Source organism: Dromiciops gliroides, chromosome 2, assembly GCF_019393635.1.
Source record: "Dromiciops gliroides isolate mDroGli1 chromosome 2, mDroGli1.pri, whole genome shotgun sequence".
In the NCBI taxonomy this organism is placed as follows: Eukaryota; Metazoa; Chordata; class Mammalia; order Microbiotheria; family Microbiotheriidae; genus Dromiciops; species Dromiciops gliroides.
This window is the reverse complement of record NC_057862.1, coordinates 438,757,587-438,779,209: the sequence shown is the minus strand read 5'-3', so window position 1 is coordinate 438,779,209 and position 21,623 is coordinate 438,757,587. Positions and strand designations below refer to the sequence as shown.

General features: G+C 43.3%; 1 protein-coding gene across 2 annotated transcripts in view; it reads right to left on the bottom strand.

The window, feature by feature from the left end:
- Nucleotides 1-889: 889 nt before the first annotated feature.
- Nucleotides 890-21,623, bottom strand: part of HELZ2 (helicase with zinc finger 2) — a 38,979-nt gene continuing 18,245 nt past the window's right edge. For both annotated transcript variants that reach the window (XM_043985678.1, XM_043985677.1), the window contains 12 exons: nucleotides 17,755-21,370; nucleotides 17,285-17,367; nucleotides 16,848-16,991; nucleotides 15,748-15,915; nucleotides 15,383-15,527; nucleotides 14,888-15,004; nucleotides 13,709-13,904; nucleotides 13,270-13,404; nucleotides 8,982-9,200; nucleotides 5,351-5,507; nucleotides 4,764-4,931; nucleotides 890-4,166 (listed from right to left, as the gene is read on the bottom strand). In XM_043985678.1, coding sequence (XP_043841613.1) covers nucleotides 4,042-4,166; nucleotides 4,764-4,931; nucleotides 5,351-5,507; nucleotides 8,982-9,200; nucleotides 13,270-13,404; nucleotides 13,709-13,904; nucleotides 14,888-15,004; nucleotides 15,383-15,527; nucleotides 15,748-15,915; nucleotides 16,848-16,991; nucleotides 17,285-17,367; nucleotides 17,755-21,370 — 5,273 coding nt within the window. In that variant the 3' untranslated portion in view covers nucleotides 890-4,041. The remainder of the gene's footprint in view (nucleotides 4,167-4,763; nucleotides 4,932-5,350; nucleotides 5,508-8,981; nucleotides 9,201-13,269; nucleotides 13,405-13,708; nucleotides 13,905-14,887; nucleotides 15,005-15,382; nucleotides 15,528-15,747; nucleotides 15,916-16,847; nucleotides 16,992-17,284; nucleotides 17,368-17,754; nucleotides 21,371-21,623) is intronic.

Sequence of the window (21,623 nt, the reverse complement as noted above, 5' to 3'; positions counted from 1 at the left end):
TTTTCTTGGTTCTGTTTACTTTGTATCAGTTCATGAGTCCTTATTCTCTGCATTTATCATGTTGTTTTGTTTAGAACAAACTCATATTCCATTAATCATATACCAGTTTGTTTAGCCATTTACCAATCAATGGACATCTATTTTGTTTCCAGGTCTTTGCTACCACAAAAATAGACTTTTTATTTTTGTTATAATTGATGGCTCTTGGGCTGACTTCAGAAAAACCTGGAAAGACTTACATAAACTGATAGAAAGTAAAGTGATCAGAACCAGGACAACATTGTACATAGCAACAGCAATATTGTATGATCAGCTGTGAATGATTTAGCTATTCTCAGCAATACAATGATTCAAGACAATTCCAAAGGACTCAGGATGAAAAATGCTATCCACATCCAGAGAAAGAGCTGATGGAGTCTGAATGCAGATCAGAAGTTAGTATTTTTCACATTCTCTGGTGGTTTTTTTCATGTTTTTTCTTTTAGTCTGCTTCTTTCTTTCACAACATGACTAATATAGAAATGTTTTACATGATTGCAAATATGTGTATGTGTATATACATACATATGTGTGTGTGTATTAAAAAACACCAACATCTTGAGGGGGTGAGGAAGGGAAGGAGAAAATTTGGAACTCAAAAAAAATTTTAATGAATGTTGAAAATTATCTTTACATGCAATTGGGAAAATTAAATAATATTTTAAAATAACAAATGTCTCTCTAGAAGAGAGAGGGATAAGGATAAAAAGGAAAATCTAAGTGATATAAAACAAAGACTATCAATAAAAAATCTATTTTCTTAAAATTTGATAAAAAAAATAAAACTTGTGGTAAAGAAATCCTTCACAAATTTATATATATATATATATATATATATATATATACACACACACATACACACACACACACACACACACACACACACATATATATATTCAACATACACACAGAACCAGAAAAATAACATTTTTCCTGCCACATACACAGAGACAGATACACCAATTCCCCACAGAGGGACAGGCACATCCATCCCCCACTTATAGAAAGAAGCAAATACACTAACTCCTTGCCCTCCTTTTCATATATGAATATATAAGGGTCAGTGCAAACATTCTCTTACACATATACAGAGGAACATACTTGTTTCACTATTAAAATACCGAAAGGGGTAAATATCCAACCTTACATGCACACTCATAGAAAAACTCTAATTCCTGATAAAGCACACCCATATTCATCCATCTCTTTCATATATATACCCATAGGGTGAAGCATCCATTGTCCTCTCCAATACATGCAAATGAAGGAAAGTACCCATCACCAGAGAAGCAGACATCCATCTCTACCCATCAACCACCATCCCATCCCATCAACACAAACAGACACACATCCATAAGGGCAAATTCATCTCTCAAATTCACCTAGATGAGATGACACCTATGGGCAAATAGATGTCATTTTCCATCTCTCCCTCTTGTCCTCTCAAAATGTCTAAACCTCGATCATTCATTCACTTACTCACTCACATGCACTCTCTGTCACACACACACACACACACACACCTTCCACATCCATCCCATTCTGTACCACCCCCAGTCTTTCATATATACATACAAATCACATACTTTGAGACATCAAATTACAATCCATGAGTACTGCTGTTATAATAAAATTAATTTAATATTAAATCATAGAAACCTTAGATATAAAAAATGGAATGTTAAGGTATATATCCTTGATTTATCAAACATTCAAATCAGACAATTAAGTCCTTTCCTTAAAGGAATCCAAAAGCTAGTAGAAACTACTTTGCAGCAACATATAACTATTGAACCAAGATCTAGGGTGAGAGCAGGTGGGGGGAGGGAGGAGGAGCCTCCATTTCCCTGAGCTTGCCACAGTGCTGTGGCTTACAGGAAACCTGAGAGGCAGTGCTCAAAACAGCGAGTCTCCCCTGCTTCCGCTCCCCCAATATGTCATGTCCCTAGTTAAGGGCTCCCCTCCTAAGGTCTCCATGGTAGGGTAAAGGGCAGGTAGGGAAGGGGAGAGTAGAAGGAATTAGATTCCCCAGTATCAGAGTGCCTGCACAAATGGAGAAATCTCTAAAGGTCAGACTAACCCTCAAGGGCAACCTGCACTGATAGCAGTCTGTACCCTGAGTTAGCAAGAGATTTCATCAAGAAGTACCTTGGCTCTGAAGGGTAGGCCCCACTAGCCTGGATAGATGGTGGGTCCTATTGTAAACAATCAGTACTCCAGGACTTGGCCTTCCCTCCTTCCTGCCCTGCCCACTGAGGGCCAGGCACAGTGGAATGCATAAGGTAGCAAGTGACAGAAACAGTTTCCAAGAAGCAGGCAACACAGTATTTCTGCACAAAATACACTGTGGTCCCTACAATGGAGACCAGCCCTGGCTCCAGGCCAACAGGCTGACTTCTTCTTTCTTCCCTATTCAGAGAGAGGGTAAATCCATTTGCTCATCTGGCATAATGGTAAGCCCATCTTCAGACAGCTGCAGATGATGCCCTGAAACAAACTAAGAATCCTCCTGGGGAGAGCTGAGTCCTGGCCTGCAGGACAGCATAGGCATGTGCAAAGCAAGGCCCTCTCTGCTGAGGAACAGAAAGAAGAGGTTGCAGGCATTCATTCCACCCCCAACCCAACCCACCCCCTTCCTTTGCCTGACCCTGACTCAGAGGTAACATTGGCTGAACAGAGGTACAGCAACAGGGGTAAGTGCAGCATTTCTATCTTTACTGTTATTGGGCATGGGGTACTTGGGCTGAGTCTGCTCCAGCCTCAACTCCAGGCAGCTCTCCACACCACTAAGCTTAAATGGCCTTTCACCCCCTACCTAATAAAGACAGCATTATTGCACAACTCCTCACTTCACATTACAATAAGAGCTCTTCCCAAAATAGTTAGTGCAAACAACAGTGTTGATTTGAATTTGGTTTTATGCTGCTGTCCAACCCCAAACCTCAGGCCAGGGTGTTGTAGAAGCAGTCTACAGGGTTATATAAGCAAAGGGCAGTGGTATGCTAAAGGATAAATGCCCATCCCCTCCAGAAAACTGGGGGAGGTCACTTTGGTCAGTCAGTTTACCTGCTATGACCTCACCCTTCTATCCGAATGCCAGAATCCTTCCCTTGCTCCCTGTTCTATCCAATACCAATTGGCTACTTTAAAAACCACAACAAAAAAAGACCACATCCAATGTACAACATTGACAAACAAAGTCATGGCTACAGAGCAACAATCAGATTTTAAAAAACATTTTAGGAATAATGTTTCTTTCTTTGTTTTTAAGCAGCTTCTCTAAGGGTTCTTTTGCTTCACCCAGAATCTTCTCAGAACAGCACCAAGGATGAACTCCAGAGTTGGGTTTATAGCAGAAATCCCTTGGGTCTCCCCAAACCTCTCACTCTTCATGTACAGAGAAGAGGCTACGCTGTACCTGGAGGCTTCTAAGTCCACAATCTGGCCAGAACACTCTTACTAAGAGCACTTAAAATAGGGTAAGAAGAGTCTGGGTTATTCCTCAACCTGCTCCTTATCCTTTTTCTCTAAGATTAAAAAGCCAAATGGTTATTCTATTCAAATAATAAGTTTCTTCCTTCCCTCCAGGGGTAGGAGAGGAAAGAAATTTTCTAAAGGATCATGTTATTGCTGGTTTTCTCTAAAGGCTTTGGTCTACTGAGTTCATGTAAGCTAGATATCAGAGGCAGCCCCCAAGATTCCATCAGTCCCCACTGGCTGCAGTCATGAAAGGCACATGGGGATGCACTGTGAGGCTCCCTAGGCTGGGAAAGGGGGACAGAAAAAAGGGGAGGATTTTTGGTCAATTTGGTTTTCTCATTGGCATTTTGTAAAATAAAGTACAAGATGCTGGACATTCCTGGTGTCGGAGAGAAAAAAAGTCTCAAAGAAATTGCGAAGCTATCAGGGCAACAGGGAGGGAGAGGTAGCCATTGACTATCCACCTCTGAGTGCACAAATGAGCCTTATGGCCCAAGAGAAAAGGCCTATGAGGGCTATGTCTTAGTGGAAGAAAGCTGGCCTCTGACGGACTTGCACTGAGGAAGCCATGACACAGCATCCCTTCATGGTGTAGAAATCAATGAGCCGTTGCCACATTGGACAGCAACGCAAGAGGTAGTGATTTCCTGCAGAGGAGGAAACAGGAATTAGAAGCCTTAATAACCCCTCCTATGTATGTACTAGACTTTATGAATTACAAAATTTCCACATTCATGTCATTTGATCCTTATAATCCACTTTCCGCTCTCTATTCTATCCCTCAGAGAAGGAGACAGTGCAAATATCATCCCCATTTCACAGATGGAGACCCAGAAGATCTAAATGGCCAAAGTAACAAAAAGTTAGTGTCTGCACTGGGTCCCTGAGAACCTATATCCTTGATCATCCAGTGTTGAAAACATCTACCCTAATGGAGGATAGACTGAAGAATCAGGTCTCTGCTGTATAGACCTCCATCATCTCCTGGGACCAATGAGTCAAAATGAATCTGCTTTCACCCAGCCTTCCTCCAACATATACAAGCTAGCTAGGTCCCTTCCCAGGTCAGACCACGAGCCTGAATGTCCAAGATCCTGGCCATTGCTGTGCCACTACCCTTGGGAAAAGTCAGTTAGTAGAGCACTACCACCACCCATTTTATTTCCCACCTGCCCCTCTCTCTACCCTGTGTATCATAGCCCTCTTCATGGGCACTTTGCCCGAGTAGCCCTGCCCCCACTCACCAATGATGCAGAGCCCCTCTTGGGCCCTAGTGATCGCCACATTGACCTGATGTGGGTCACTAACAAAGCCCAGGTGTTTCTTCAGCCAGCTTTTGGTGGGTCTTCTATCAATTTCACCAAGAGGGCAGGAGCGGACTGTACTTAGTATAACGTATCGCCACTCACTTCCTAGGAGATGAAAGCAAGCAACAGAAATTATATTTAAGCAATACCTACCCCAGTTCCACTCAGCTGAGGTCTACCCTGATTATCCCTCCCTTCTGAGCTACTTAAAGCACCTTACTTTATCCCACACCAAAACCATTGTCCCTCTATTCTTCCACTCCCCCACAACCAATTTAAATACTCAGAACATCTTTCATCACCTACTAATCACATCAGAAGTCCTCTTTCCATCTAGTCTCCTCCAGTAAACCCTCCATGATTAAAGGAAGGATCTTTATTTACCTTACTATGACACATTCAAAGTCCTATTTCTATCCTACCTCCTTCAAGGAAGAGTGACTTATCCACTGAGTACTCAATAGCAACACTGCTTAGAATAGACCATACAGCAATTCCCCTCTTCTACCAGGTTCAAGGTTCACCTTGGCTCTTCTTGATGGAGGAGACTGTCACTCCAGTAATTCCCTCCCTTGAGAGTCTCTTGTTAATCTCTGACACCTGGGCATTGTATGGACTGAGGATTGCAATGTCCTTGGGTTTGATGGTCCTATCCAAGGTCAACTGCTTTGCTATTCGAACCTGTAAACAAAGAACCACAGGAAAGTTCAGAGTGCAACATGAGGGTAATTTTGTTCTGGGCAGCAATTCATCCCAGTGACATCAATCTATTATGCCAAAAAAAGCTCTTATTTGTCATATTTGGGACACTGGGTATGATCATGCTCGAATCATTTTTTAAATAATATTTTATTCTTTCCCCAATTACATGTAAAAATAATTTTCAACATTTTTTAAAATGTGAAGTTTCAAATTCTATCCCTCCTTCCTTCCTTCCCTGAAATAGTAAGCAATCTTATATAGGTTCTATATGTGCAATCATGTAAAACATACTTCTATATTAGTCATTTTGTTGGAGAAAAAGGAAGGGGGGCAGCTAGATGGCCCAGTGGATAGAGCACCGGTCCTGGAGTCAGGAGTACCTGAGTTCAAATCCGGCCTCAGACACTTAACACTTACTAGCTGTGTGACCCTGGGCAAGTCACTTAACCCCAATTGCCTCACTAAAATAAAAAAAAAAATTTTAAATTAAAAAAAGAAGAAAAAGGAAGGAAAGAAAGAAGGAAGGAAAGAAAGAGAGAAAAATAGTACGCTGCTGCAGTCTATATTCAGACACCATCAATTCTTTCTCTAGAGTTGGATAGCATTTTTCATCCTGAGTCCTTTGGGATTATCTTGGATCATTGTATTGCTGAGAATAGCTGTCATTCACAGTTGTTCATCATATGATACTGCTGTTACTCTTAGTTCTACTCACTTCATTTGGTATCACTTCATGTAAGTCTTTCCAGGTTTTTCTGATATCATCCTGTTTGTCAATTCTTATACCACAATAGTAACTTTAATCATATACCATACCTTTTGCAGCCATTCTCCAACTGATGTGCACCCCCTCAATTTCCAGTTCTTAGCCACCACAAAAAAAAGCTGCTATAAATACCCTTATACAAATAGGTTCTTTTCCCTTTTTAAAAAAATGTCTTTGGGATACAGACCTAGTTGTGGTATTCCTGAGTCAAATGGTATTCATGGTTTTATAGCCCTTTGCACATAGTTTGAAATTGCTCTCCAGAATGGTTACATCAGTTCACAACTTCACCAACATTAGCATGCCGGTTTTCCCACACCCCCTCCAACATTTATGATTTTCCTTTTCTGTCATATTAGCCAATCTGATAGGTGTGAGGTGGTACCTCAGAGTTGTTTTAATCTGCATTTCTCTAATTAGTAGTGACTTAGAACATTTTTTCATATGACTATAGATAGCTTTGATTTCTGCCTGAATCATTTTTGAAAATTAGTTCCTAAATTCCAAGATGCTGATCTATAATATCTCTTATATACCCTTGGTATATAATGTGACATCACAGGATCGGAGATTCAAAGATAGAAGGGACCTTAAGAAGCCACTAAGCTCAAACCTCTCATTTTTTGTTTTTTGTTTTTTTATTTTTTTGCAGGGCAATGAGGGCTAAGTGACTTGCCCAGGGTCACACAGCTAGTAAGTGTCAAGTGTCTGAGGCCGGATTCGAACTCAGGTACTCCTGAATCCAGGGCTGGTGCTTTACCACTGCACCATCTAGCTGCCCCAAAACCTCTCATTTTTACATATCAAGAAACTAAGTCATGGAGAGGTTAAGTTACTTATGCAGCACAGAATTAATGTCTAAGGAAGGATTTGAACTCCAGTTTCAGTGCTCTATCCACTATATCATGCTGCTCCTCAATAGAGCAACCAAAGAACTAACATGAGAGATCTTAGACTGAATTAAGAGAAGCACAGTATAGAGAATGTGTCTATCTACACAGTATACAGAATAAGGGAAGAGTTCCACTGTACTCTGCCCTGATCAGAACACAGCTGGAGTGTTGTCTTCAATCTGTTCCAGCCAAATAGGCCCACTTACTATTTCCCATACACGATGTTCTATCTCTCATTCTGCTAGATTCCATCGGATGGGACAATGAGTTGAGGTTGCAAATAAGCCAGCTTTAACCCAGTAAGGAAGACCTTCTTAATGTCTGTTGCTATCCAAAAGTGGAATGAATTAGCAAAGAGTAAACTAAGCAGGAATCCATCAGCTGGCTAATGGCTGAAAAAACTGGCACATAAATATGCCTGAATGTTAGTGTGTAGTTAAAAATAACTAATTCAGAGAATCAGGAAGTATTTGTATGAACTGATATATGGCAAAATAAGAGCAACCAGCTGAAAAATATAAACAATGACTACAACAGTGTAAAGAATAACTGTGGTGCAGCTAGGTGGTACAGTGGATAAAGCACCTACCCTAGATTCAGGAGGACCAGGGTTCAAATCTGACCTCAGACACTTGACATTTACTAGCTGTGTGACCCTAGGCAAGTCACTTAACCCTCATTGCCTCACCCAAAAAAAGAAAGAAAGAATAACTGAAAGGGTGAAATGTGATTTGTAAAGTTTGAAGAAAATAACTGAAAGGAACTAATTGAAAAAAACAATCATGGAAAACAGATAATGAAATATGCCTCTTTCCTCATAGCAAAAACACACAAGAATTCTAAAATAATGTTGCATATTGAGTCAAATGTATTCATTGTATTGGATTTTTTGCTTTATACATTTTCTTTATTACAAGGAAGAGTTCAGGCTAGAAGAGAGATGATATTCAATAATAACAGCATCTAACATTTACATAGCCATTACTATGTGCCAGGAACTGCACTAAGTGCTTTATAATTATTATCTCACTTGATCCTCACAACAACCCTGGGAGGTGGGTGCTATAATCAATCATCCCCATTTTATAATAGAGGAAACTGAGACAAACAGAGCTTAAGTGACTTGTGTAGGGTCACACAGCTGGAAAATGTCTGAGTCTGGATTTGAATTCTAGTCTTCCTGAACCCAGGTCCAGAACTCTATCCACTTCAACACCTAACTGCCCTCATATTTCCAGAAATAAATGTGAGATAAAGGGGAGGAAAGCATCAATAAAACTTCTTTTTAAAAGGTGACAAAAATAACTTTTAACGAGTCATGTTGATATCCTCCAAAATGGGGAAAGACTTGCCTCTGGAGAAGTAATGATCCATTATTCAAAGTTTGGGGTTTTTTTAAGCAGAAGCTGGATAATGACTTGTTGAGGTAGTTTTAAAGGAGATTCTTACTTGGAAAAGGTTGGAGTAGATTTAATGACCTCTGAGGTCCTTTCCAACTAAGATTATGATCCTGGGATGTTCAGTGTGGCTGCCCTCTACCAATTCTGCTCCAGAGCCCCAGTCCACTGAGGCACTTGTTAAGGTGACAGACTCATCCCAGCCAAAAGGAGAGACTTTGTTTTTGTTTTTGTTTTGAGAGAACGTTTGAAAGGATAACACTAGCATTTCAGGGAAATGCTCCTTTCTAACCCCTGAATACTATGATGCACAACACAGTACTTGTCTCTTGTACCTAAAATAATTTCCAGCCTTTCAAGGTAACCCCTACCTCCCAGCTGTGACCTGAGAACTCACCACCTGCTCCACTTCATCCTGGTTGGCCCTGGAGTTTTCATTTCCTTCTTCTGTGGAGACCAAAAGGCTCTTCTCCTCTCCCTGGACAAAGCCAAAGATAATGGGGCAGCTTTCTTGATTTTGGTGGCTGAAGACGCTTGGCATTCGCCTTAGTTCTGCACTAGTCTTTAATTTGTTGTCATAAAATTCTTTGGAAGGGAATTTGCAGATATCCTTGTGCTATTGGGGGAAAGAGACAGAGTTAAAACAAATAACACAATCCATTTTCCCCTTCTTTGTATATCCAGCACCTAGAGTAGTGCCTAGCACAGAGTAAACATTTAATGAAACATTCCAAAGTGAAGAGATGTGCCAGTCAAGAGACTATGAATGGGCAGAATGGGCAAGGTAGCAGCCAGATAAATTTGTCCCCCATGGCATCAGGACAGGAACCATCTCTGAGTGTGGAGAATATAATAAGTGTGGAGAAAATTCATCCCTTAGGGCACAATTGCCAATGATTTGACATCTCAAAGAGGGATGTCCAGCCTGGTGGCCCTTTTTCTTGTTATCTAACTCAGAACATAGCCTCTCAATTAGAAGTCCTCAAACCCCCTCAGCTTGTTCAAATGCCCTGCTCGTGCCTTCTTTTTTTTTTTTTTGCGGGGCAATGGGGGTTAAGTGACTTGCCCAGGTTCACACAGCTAGTAAGTGTCAAGCGTCTGAGGCTGGATTTGAATTCAGGTCCTCCTGAATCCAGGGCGGGTGCTTTATCCACTGTGCCACCTAGCTGCCCCCTGTTCGTGCCTTCTTCATCTTTATTATACTTTTCTTTTTCACTATATTCATACAACAATGTAGTGTAGCATCAGCCATATGACTGAGAGGAACACAGACCTCAAAGTTTAAGGAAGAGCTATGACTTACATGGTTTATCAGTTGATCAGCATTTCAAAAGGCAATAGGTAACTGCCAGAGGACCAACACTCAGAAGACCACAGCCCAAAGTGAACTGCAAGACTTCCACTTTGAGACTATCAACTCAAGACCTCCTGAGCTTTCCCCTTCCTACCCCTTCTTCCCTCCCCTTCTTTTTAACTATCTCGCTCTCTTCCTACCTTCTCTCTTTCTCTCCCCTTACCTTTTCTCTATGATCATTCTCTCCCTTTTCCTCCTCATTTCTGCCTCACTCTACTCCCGATTCTCCCTGCCTATGTCCTCCTTAAGGGTACACTATAATTTTTGGCGTGGTCTCCCCAGTGCCTAGGACAGTACCAGGCATGTGTAAGACATTTAAGACATTTTTATTCAGTTGAATTGCCTCCTCTCTCACTCCCCTTGTGTCTGTCATTTCCTTCTACATTTTTCTCAATTGTCTCCTCCTTCCCTCTTTTTTTTTCCATATCTGTTCTTTTCCTCTTCTCCCCACTTACTTTTTTCCCACAAAAGTATTTTATTATTTTCCAGTTACATGTAGAGATAGTTTCCAACATTTGTTTTTATAAGATTTCTAGTTACATATTTTTCTCCCTTCCCCCTCCCCAAGACAGCAAGCAATCTGATATGGGTTATATATGTACAATCACATTAAACGTATTTCTGAATTAGTCATACTATGAAAGAAAAATCAGAGCAAAAAGGAAAAACCTCAAAAAAGAAAAACAAAAAAAATAGAAATAGTATGGTTCAATCTGCATCTTGATTCCATAGTTCTTTTTTCCTGGATTTGGAGAGCATTTTCCATCATGAGTCCTTTGGAACTATCTTGAACCATTGCACTGCTGAGAAGAGTCAAGTCCATCACAGTTGATCAACACACAATGTTGTCGATACTGTGTACAATGTTCTCCTGGTTCTGCTCATCTCAGTCAGCATCAGTTCATGTAAGTCCTTTCAGGTTTCTCTGAAATCTGCCTGTTCATAGTTTCTTACAGCACAATAGTATTCCATTACATTCATATACCACAACTTGTTTGGCCACTCCCCAATTGATGGGCAGCCCCTCAATTTCCAATTCCTTGCCACCACAAAAAGAGCAGCTATAAATATTTTTTACATGTGGGTCCTTTTCCCTTTTTTATGATCCCTTTGGGGAAAAGACCTAATAGTGGCATTGCTGGGTCAAAGGGTATGCACAGCTTTCTAGTCCTTTGGGCATAGTTCCAAATTGCTCTCCAGAATGGTTGGATCAGTTCATGGTTCTACCAACAATGCATTAGTGTTCCAATTTTTCCACAGCTTCTCCAACATTTATTATTTTCCTTTTTTGGTCATATTAGCCAATCTAATAGGTATCAGGTGGTACCTCAGAGTTGTTTTAATTTGCATTTCTCTAATCAATAGTGATTTAGATCATTTTTTTCATATGGCAATAGATAGCTTTGATTTCTTCATCAGAAAATGGACTGTTCATATCCTTTGACCATTTCTCAATTGGGGAATGACTGGGATTCTTATAAATTTGATTTAGTTCCTGATATATTTTAGAAATGAGGCCTTTATCAGCCCTCCTACTTTTTCAACCAGACCCATGATTGCATCAGCTTGCAGTGAACAACTTCCTCTAACAAATCAATCAATATCTTTTCTACAACTTAGTATTAAAAGTCAATCAATATCTTTTCTACAACTTAGTATTAAAATGTTTCCTGAGTGACTTGCCCAGGATCGTAGAGAGTAGATGGCCAAAGAACTCATGTCTTCCTGACTTCTAGGACAATTTTGTATATGCTACAGGCTGCATCTCACTCCTCCCCTTACCTGGCCATAATATGGAATTGAAGTATTTGTCCTACTTGCTGTATAGACTAATGTCCCTAATTTTTTTTATTTTAAAAGCAACTAGGGCTTATACATTGCAATAAAAAATATTAAGTTGCTTTTATGATCATCTATTAAATATTCCCATTGGTCAGTGGCCCTAAATATTTTCCTTATCCCTGCTCACTGTCCTCAGCCTCCAACCAGTGTGGTACATTGAGAAGACATTGGCTCTGGGGGCAATAGGCCTGGGTTCAAATACCATTTCTGGATGGTTTGTGTATAGAATAAGTTGCAGATGTGTCTATTTAAGGGGGTATTGTACGTGGGTGTGCATGTGTATAGAACTTTGAGTGGATTGGTTCATGTAATTGTATGTGCAAATAACTGTTTTTATATATCGGAGCATCTGTGTGTTCATATGAATATATGTAGGAATGAGTGTGATTGTGTGTATGGCTGTATTTATAGGTATTTGTGGGACAACTTTGTAATATGTATGAATATGTGTATTGGGGAAATTGAGGGGAATTAGGGTAGCAAGTGGTTAATTGTGGGAACTGAGTGAACCACACTGACTCCATTTTATGACTTAATTCTGGAGCTAGCTTGGTTTCTATTCAATTATGGTCCAGTCCAATTTGTTTTGTAAGAAAACTTTATTCAATTGTGTGAATTGGGAGGAAAAAAATATTGTTCGAATCTAGCTGTGTGTGGCTGGAAACCTGGACCACTTCTACCTATTGCTTAGAGACCCTTAACTAAGGACCTAGGTTATGCAGACCAGAAACCCAGTCAGATCCAAAGATTGACTCAAGGAGTTTTCTCACAACTGTACATCTCATGCCATCCATATGTCATATCTGAGAACTAGCCCCATAATGATCAATCAGTTATTGATTCCATGCTCCTTTGATCATTAACAGACACTTGAGAGGAGTGAGACACTTCTGAATTCAGGAAATTACACCTGCTCCCTCTCCCCCTCCCAACTTGGAAAGTCCTAGATCTTTCATCCAATTAAAAATCATATTACCTAATGTATTGTTTCCTTTTAATTAATTGATCTTATTTGAATGATTGTTTTTAAGCTATAAAAATCTGTCTCCCCTTATATCCAGGGTCCAGCCCAATGTTGAATATCCTAGTTTGTTGGCGGACTGACATGCATTGCTTAACAAATAAAAATGTTTGGAAGCGGGGGCAGCTAGGTAGTGCAGTGGATAAAGCACCAGCCAAGGAATCAGGAGGACCCAAGTTCAAATCCAGCCTCAGACACCTGACACTTACTAGCTGGGTGACCTTGGGCAAGTCACTTAACCCTCATTGCCCCACCAAAAAAACAAACAAACAAACAAAAATGTTTGGAAGCTTGAACCTTTGTTTCCTCAGTCATTTCATCTTTCACCCACCACAGTATTGCCCGTGCCTATATATATGAAGATGCTTACTGCTGTGGATGTGATTATTTGTGTGGGATTTGTTGAGGTTTGGGGAGCAGAGTATTAAAGGAAAAGGAAAAGGAAAAGGAAGGTACCGAGCCTCTCACCATTCGGTACTGTGTGTCCAGCATCCAGGCTTGACGATGGTAGCGCTCAAAGAGGGACTTCTCCAAGCCCAGGTTTTGACAGTGATCATTCTTTACAAAAGGTTGAAGCTGTTTGTGGTCTCCTAGCAGCACTACCTAGAGCCAAAATAGGAAAGAGTTTCAGCCAGGCCTGGAGCTACACATGGACAGGATCTCCAGTCCTTGATTTGTCTCCTTTCAGCCATCTTGACCTCATTTCCCCTCCTAATCATACCTGAAGCAGCTGAGCTGGTTCATCCTAGTTCCTAGGTCTCTTATTTGCACCAGGGGAGATGGCGCACTGAAGGTACAGGCGATAACTATGAGTGCCAGGCATTATTCCAACCATTCCACTTACTCTACCACCCCAGAGGAAAAACAATCCAGGAACATGGGAAAATCAAGGTGGGCGCTATTTTACCTTCTCGGCCTGGGGAAAGTTAACAAGGGGGATGAGGCTCTCAGGCTCTGTGGACATGCCAGCTTCATCAATGAGAATTTGTTTGATGTTGAGCTGCTTAGTAAGGATGGAGGAGGCCGCACAGGAGCAGGTACAGAGGATGATGTCATGGTTGCTTAGTTCATGTTTCCGGGCCTTTGTGATGGTCAACTTATATCTGAAGGGTCAAGTAAAGGACATTGAAAAGAGTCAGGGAGGGCTAAGGGCAGACACCAAGGTTAAGAAACATGGGCCTAATGCGTGACTAGGCATATTCGTTATATGTCTTTTGTTGTTGTTGCTTTTCTCCAGTGGAGTTTAAGGGAGGGGGGGGGAAGAGAGATAGAAAATAGAAAGATAGAAAAGATAGAAAGGCCCCATAAACAACAAAATATTCATAGCAATACTTTTTGTAATATATAGGTGCCCGTTGAGTGGGGAGTAGCTAAACAAAGCATAGACATGAATGTAATAGAACATACATTTTATTAAGATGAATGAAGAGAAGCATGGGATATTTATAACAGATAGAAAGCGAAGTAGGAATGACTACAACGATGTAAACAGAAACAGAAAAATCTAAACTGAATGCTGTGTAATTATAATCACCAAGTTTGACCCAAGAGATAAGAATACAACTCTCCCTCACTTCTTTGGGGGATAGGATATACTATATATGTGGGTACGCCATTGGACTTGATGTACTGATTAGTACATTGCTAAACTTTCTCTTCTTTTTAAATGTTTTATCATGAGGAGAGGCTCTACAGGTATGTGGGAGTAGGAAGAAATATACTAAGAAATTTTTTTAAAAGAAACAATGTGCCATCCAAGAAGGACAGGGGTCATATTCTTGAATATCTAGCTCCAACAGGTATGACAGCATTATGACTGTTACAGAATGTCTCCATCTATCACCAGTATAGTAACAACGTTACTGTTCTAGAACCTGGAGAGCAAATTAGTACATTTACACTCCCTCCTGCTCCAGAACATTCAAAGTTATCTCTGATTGCATCCATTTTCATTCTGCCTCTTCTCTCAGTACATTGCCCCCCACCCCAACACACACACATTTCATTTCACTAGCCTAACCCCAGACCTTCCAGTCAGGCCTTCAGAAGATAATACTTTCTCGATCCCTTCCCTGGAGCTACTCACTCTTCAATCTCTTCCTCTGAGAACTGATTCCCCATCCTCACTCTGGTATCGAATTCCGTTATCTTGCGATAATATGGATTGGAAGGCATCCGGATACGATGATGGAGAACGATGTCTCTGTAAGGAGAGACAGAGAGAGAGGCCATGATTAAGTTTCTGTCCCCTGCTTCTTCCAGACTATCATACCCTACTCTGAGGTGGAGTAACTATACACTGAGGCCTTACCCCAAGACTCCTGATCAGGACCATATTCCTATGGAGATGCAGTCTGGCCATTCCATGCTTGCTATTCCCTATAAACAAGTCTGGACCTCTGATCAAATCCAACCTGATCCCCAGCTTGGCCCCCACTACCACTCATGCAATACATGCACACATCAAGATAGGGAAGAGGGGCAGGGGTAGGGAGAGGTCACACATGCACAGAGGCATGTTAACAGAGGGAAATACATTATTGCATGCATTAACAGGCATACACAGATAAACTCTTCCTACCTGAGCTCCGGTTTTGGCTTCCCTTCCCGGATACTTTTGCGAAACATGTTTCTGTAGCTCCCTGGTAAAGGAAATTCCATGGCCTCCATCTGTTCACTGTAGACTTGCAATGGCCTGAGCTCCTCCTTCCACTGAAGGAGAATTTCTGGGGAAAGAAAGCCTAATATTAGTGTTTGATCTTCCATAGCCCTTAGTCCTGAGTAAGGAAACACCTGGACTATCACTTACTTCACCAGGTGCCAAAAGGGGATATTAACCCCAGATCAGCCTAAGGACAAAATAAGATGGAAGATGTGAAGCCACCCATTTTAGAAGAGAAAACTGAGAGGCCAAAGACTCCCTCCTAAGTGGCTGAGCCAACTTACCTGAAACAACATCAACAGATTTGTTAGATGGCCCACAATACAGGATACACTTCTCCCCTTTGTCTTTCTTCTCTCCTTTCAAGGGCAGTGGGGCAGTCTCGGGCTTCTCTTGGTTTAGCTTGTGGAACCAGTATACAATATGGATCCCGACCACCGTCTTCCCAGTGCCTAGAGCCCCAGGAACAGGTATCAGCAATGTGAACCCTCTCCTCCCTCATCCTGGCCTATGGTCTCACTTCTTCCTCATTTAGCTATTGATGCTCTTTCTCTTCAAGGCCTCACACAGGAGTCAAGTGACTGCATGCTCTGATAGCAAAAAAATACTGTATTTTTCAAGTCAGAGGATCTGGGCTTTTACAAGCTATGTGACTTTGGGAAAGTCATTTAACCTCCCTTGGACTATCTATAGGTTGAATCTTCCAGGGTTAGGTGGTGAGATCTGCCTGTACTGGCCACAAGCCATGGACTAAGGAAAATAGTTCCCTTCTAAGCATCTTACAAACCTTCCCAAGGCTGTTTTGCTTGTAGTGAGGAAGGACCACTACACTGTGTGTTGTGCAATCTTCCCAATACTCCCAGTTCCAGAGATCTCTCCAACCCCCTCATTTTATAGAAGAGAAAACTCCTCTATCCCTACGTGACAAGAACTGGAAGAGGAAAGATAACTATAGACCTCCAGGTCTCTCCAGTTGGCCCTCCATATCCTCAATCTGAACCCAGAGAAGAAAAAGAATTAGAACCAAATCTTTCAAGTATAGCAGAAAGAACACTCAGAAAACATGTGTTCAAATCCCAGCAGTGCTACCTATATGGTCTTGAGCAAACCTTTTCAATTCAGTTTTCTCATTTACAAAATGAAGGGGAGGAAGAGGTCAGCCTAAAATATCAATTCACCTCTCAATTTAAATCCTTTGATTCTATTAGCCTTCATACTCAGAAGCGGAATTTAGGCCATCTTCCTATGCTTGCCAACCCGGTGTGTGGGTCTGGAAGTGGGGATGATGGCATTGGCCATCTCACTGGCCTAATGAAAAGTCTCCAGTGAGGAGTTTCACCCAAGGTCACTCTCTACCCAGTATGCACTAAAGGTTCTGCCTCACCTGGTGGCCCTTGGATGAGAGTGAAAGGCTTTTCAAGAGCCTCTAGCACAGCACTGTTCTGACTTTTATTGAGCCTGAATTTTCCTCGTGGGATGTCAAAGGTCTGACGCTTCAAGACACTGGACTTCATTGCTCTGCAGGACCCTGAAAAGAGAGAACAAAGGATAAGAGGGAAATCTAGGGATAGGGTTGTTTAAAAAAAAAATCAAGAGAGAGAAGAAGGGGTCAGAGAAGTGTCAGGGGCTGGGATAAAGGGAAAAAAGATTTGAATGTGGGACAAGGGAGAAAGTAGAGCCAAAGTCAAGCCCTTGGGACCCTGTCCCAAGTCCTCCTTCTATACTCTTCTCTGCCTGCCCATCCCCCTTACTACTCATGGGCCATCCAGGGTCTCAGAGGTGCTGAGGAGCTGAGAACCCAAACGCCACTCAGTGACTGACCTTCTTTGATGGGCTGGCCTAAGGCAATGCTGGTGACAAGTGGTGAGGCATGTTTCAGTTTCCAGATGGCTTCCTCCTTCCGGCTTGGAAGAAAAAAAAGAAGGAAACTCCCAGTTATAATTAGCAGGACCCATGAGTCAGCTCAGGGAAAAGGAAGAAGAGGAAAACATAGGCAGTTGCCATTTCAGGGATCCACCTGGCAAGAAGTCAAATGAGGAACACGGCAAGACTTAGAGGCCCCCAGACACAAGACCAAAAAGCCAAGGGTCTAAAAAGTACTCTGGCCTCCCCAAACTAAATGAAATTTCTGCAAAATGGCCTAAAAATGAGCAGGCTAGAGGAGCCCAAGTCCCAGTCTTCTGGGCTGTAGTGCTGCTTTCCCAGGGTAGAAGTCCTGGTCCCCCTCCTGTCACCTCTGCCCCAGTCACTCACATATATATAACCTCCACCACCATTCTATGAACACTCACATATCTGGTAGCAGCTTTGGGATCATCTCAATGGTGAAGCAAGCTCCCTTCCTGGTGACCTCCGCAGGGATGTTCTCCATGGATACATGGTGCAAAAAAAAATGGATTTTCTTTCGCTCTTCTCTTCGATCAACCTTTTTGGCATCTTGATCCATCTCCTCTGTTAGCCCATGAGCCACCCAGGTATAGGTGTCAGGGTCTACATTCAAGCAGGAGTCAAGAGTATTGACTATGGGTGAATCTGCTACCTCTTTGCACAAACTGAGCTTCCTAAAGCCTTGGCACAAAGCAGCCTCCTTTCCTTTCTCCCTCTCCTCCTCCTTTTCTACTGGACCCTGCAGTTTTAGATTCTCCAACCGGATGCAGAGGTAGCAGAAATTGAAGTTGATGTCAATTGCACATTCCTTGAGGAAGCCAACGGTTAAGCAGAAGGAACCTTGCATCTGTCCCTGGCTGTTTCGCTCTCGGTCCCAGGAAATAGGAACACCATGCAAGAGGATAGAGTCATTCTCAGCCACAGCGCTTGAAGCCGACTCCATGGCACAGAGTGGTTCCCACACCCGGTAATAATCTTGTGCCTCAGAGTACACATCCTTGGTTGCCTGTGAAGCGTAGCGGGAAAAGCAGTCAATGGGTTTCTCAGCATGCTCCAGGCAAATGGCAAAACCTGGTGTCAACATCCACATCTGTATGGAGGGCACAAGGAAACCCCTCTGGACATCAGTGGTCAGCTGCATCTGCAGTGCATCCCCAGTACTTAGCTCTAGTACCACCTCGACATAGTGGGAGCACTTGCTTCGAGACACCTGGCCTAGGGGCCGATGATGGTAGGAGGTCTGGGCAGCCCCTCTAGACCTTAGGAGCAAGGCTGCTGCCTTCTGAAAGTTCTGGTTCTGGATGGCCACCAGGAGGTCCTGCCAGATGCCGCTGCTTACTGGCATGACATGTGTGTCTACCAGGGTTTTGGAGGATGGAATCCAAGCTTTGCCCTTATCCAGAGAGTATATTCGCCTCTTCCACACCAGCTTTATATTCTGGCGCTCAGGGATGAAAGTGGGCTGCTCTACCAATTGCAATGCACGATAATTGACAAGGTAGGGATCAGGCAAGGTATCCCTGTTCATGGGGAAAATCACCTTAAAAAAGCGGTTTGCAGATTCCACATTCACTACAAAGCATAACTTTGTCAGCAACTGGGCCTTGAGCTGGATGGCCAGGTGAAGGCAGTGGGCCTTGCGCTCATAAGCCTGCGCACGCCCATTCTTCCGGTTGAAGTCATGGCACAGCAGGTCAATATCTTCAGGGGAATAGCCAGGCTGGCCCCGGCCCATGGCAGCATGGAGCTGCCTTTGAAGCACCACATCAATGTAGCGCCTTATGGGGGACGATGCCCAAGTGTACCAGTCCACCTGCAATGAATAGTGCCCAGCCCTAGACAGGCTAGTGGAGTTTGAGCGGCTAAAGTAAGAACGGCTGAGTAGCTTTCGGAACTCCAGCCCAGCTGGGGCCAGAGTGGGGTGGATATCATCTGTAGCAATGAGGTCCACCATCTTGTTATAGTCCCTGCTGTCAGCAGCCTGACAGAGATGGTCCCAAAGTGGACGCAAGATGCAAAGATTGTATCCTGAGCTGGTTGCTTGGGAAGCATTGGTGGTCTGGCCACAGAGACGGTAAGAGAGATGGAGGGACAGAGGGAGCAAGTGACTATACTTGTCCTTTAGTTGGGCCACTTGCTGAGGATTGGGCTCAGCCTGGCACCTCAGTGGGGTGATCAACTTTGTGATATCCTTGTGTACTAGGAACTTAGCTACATAGCTATTGAATAGGATCATAAGCTCCTCAACCATCTGGTGGGAGCTACGTGAGCCAAGAGGGCTATCTTCATCTGGTTGGTCATAGTAGCAATCTCCCTGAAGGCGGGCTCTGCGGATAACTTGGGAAAAGTGATAAGCAGCCACAACACAACCTTCTACAGTGCCCAGCCGGAGAGGCAGTCTGGCCCCACCACCAGGGTGACTTTTAATAATAATCTCAGCCTCCTCATAAGTCAGCTGGAGGTCAGAGCAAATCATAGATGGTGTGATGTGCCAGGACACTACTCGGTCACCTTCCTTCTCCACTGTAAGAATCAGGGAGATAGTTCGACGTTCTTGTTGGGGAAGGAGACTGAACAGGTCCTGGCTGAGCCTGGATGGAAGCATGGCCACAGGATCCTTCCCAGGAGCATAATACGTAGCACCTCGCTTTCTAGCCTCACGGTCAAGTGCCCCATCCTTTGGCATGAAGCTGGCCACATCAGATATATGGACAGCTATCTCATACTGGCTTCCCAGGTCCCGGACACTAATAGCATCATCCAGATCCCGGGAACCCTGCGGGTCCACGGTAAAGGTCAGATAATCCCGGCAGTCCTTCCACTGTCCTCTGTGCAGACGAAGTTGACTGAAGTTGTGCTGGTTCACTTCCTTAATGACTGGAGTTGGGTATCTCCCATTGGCATTCAGAGAGTATTCCATGTCCAAAATCTTTAAACCTTGTTCTAAGGTTAAAGGCAAGGGAAGGATTTCAAGTATGATACCTAGTGGATAATAGAACCTCTCTTTCCAAGAGATGATCTGCACACGGAAGAGCTGGTTGCGCCTGGTCTCCTCTGTTATCTTCTCATAGCTAATAAGTTTAATGTGTCCTCGTTGTAGGCGGCGGATGGGAATGGTGTTGGGCTTATCCTTTAGCTCTGGCACAAATATCTTGGTGACAGAAGGGTCAATGGGGATCATTACTCGGGGGTCAAACTCATCCATCTTGCATATGAAGATGAGCTCACGGTCACCCCTTTCCAGTACACCCACCACTCGGCCCATGGGACGCCAGGAGTACCCCTGTTCCTCCAATTCCGGGGTCAGGATTTCCACTAGAACTTGGTCACCAGTGAAAGCCATACCACAGTTGGTACGTCCTCTAATTTGAATAATGAGGGGTGGGGAATCATCTATGGTGAAGGCAGATGCCTTCTCAAAGGCCTCTTTAATCAGTTCACATTTCCTATATATCTTAGGCTGCATGCATAGATATTTCTGCAACACTGGCACAGGAAAGCTTACATACTGATGGCGGGAGCGGGCACCTGATGTCACATTCAGCAGCCCATCCTCAGTTACTGTCACTGCCACATTCTTACTCTCATCCAGAAGCTCCTGCAGGATGGGGTCGTCAGCATTGAGTTCAGCATCAGACACCCACGAGGGAATGTCATGGTCATTATCCTCCTCTTCTAAGAAGTCCTCCCTGGGGGCCTTCACAGGGTGCAGTCCATTTTGCCAGGCCCAGCGCTGCCTGTGTGCCACATCTTGCTTGATTTGTTCCATTGTGAGGTCCGCAGGAGACACACTGCGCATCTCTACACACTCTTGAATGAAACGCTTCCAGACCTTGCTGCAACGTCCAAAAGAACAAAGGGCCACGGCATCACCCACAGCAACTACCTGGGACTGGGCCCTGGTCATCACTGTGTTCAACACTCGGGCCTCACTGAAGAATTCCAGGTGGGGGACCGAGCTGCTGAGCAGGCTGTCCCGGGTATGGACTGTGCTGAGGATAATCACTCGGAATTCACGACCTAAGAAAAGAGCCAAGAACAAAAAATCAGAATATAGCTAGACGAGCAAAAGCAGAACAGGGAAGGGTTAGGCCAGGTGGGAACCCCTAGTGGTTAAGAAGCCAGATGACCCTGGGAAGAAAACTGGGAGGGGGAAGGCAATGGGGGAACCCACCCTGGGGACCCTTTCCCATTATAGGGAAAAGAAGCAGCCAAGATCACAGCTCTTAGACATTTGACTCGACCCCTCTGGATAGGTCTAGTTCTAAAGAAG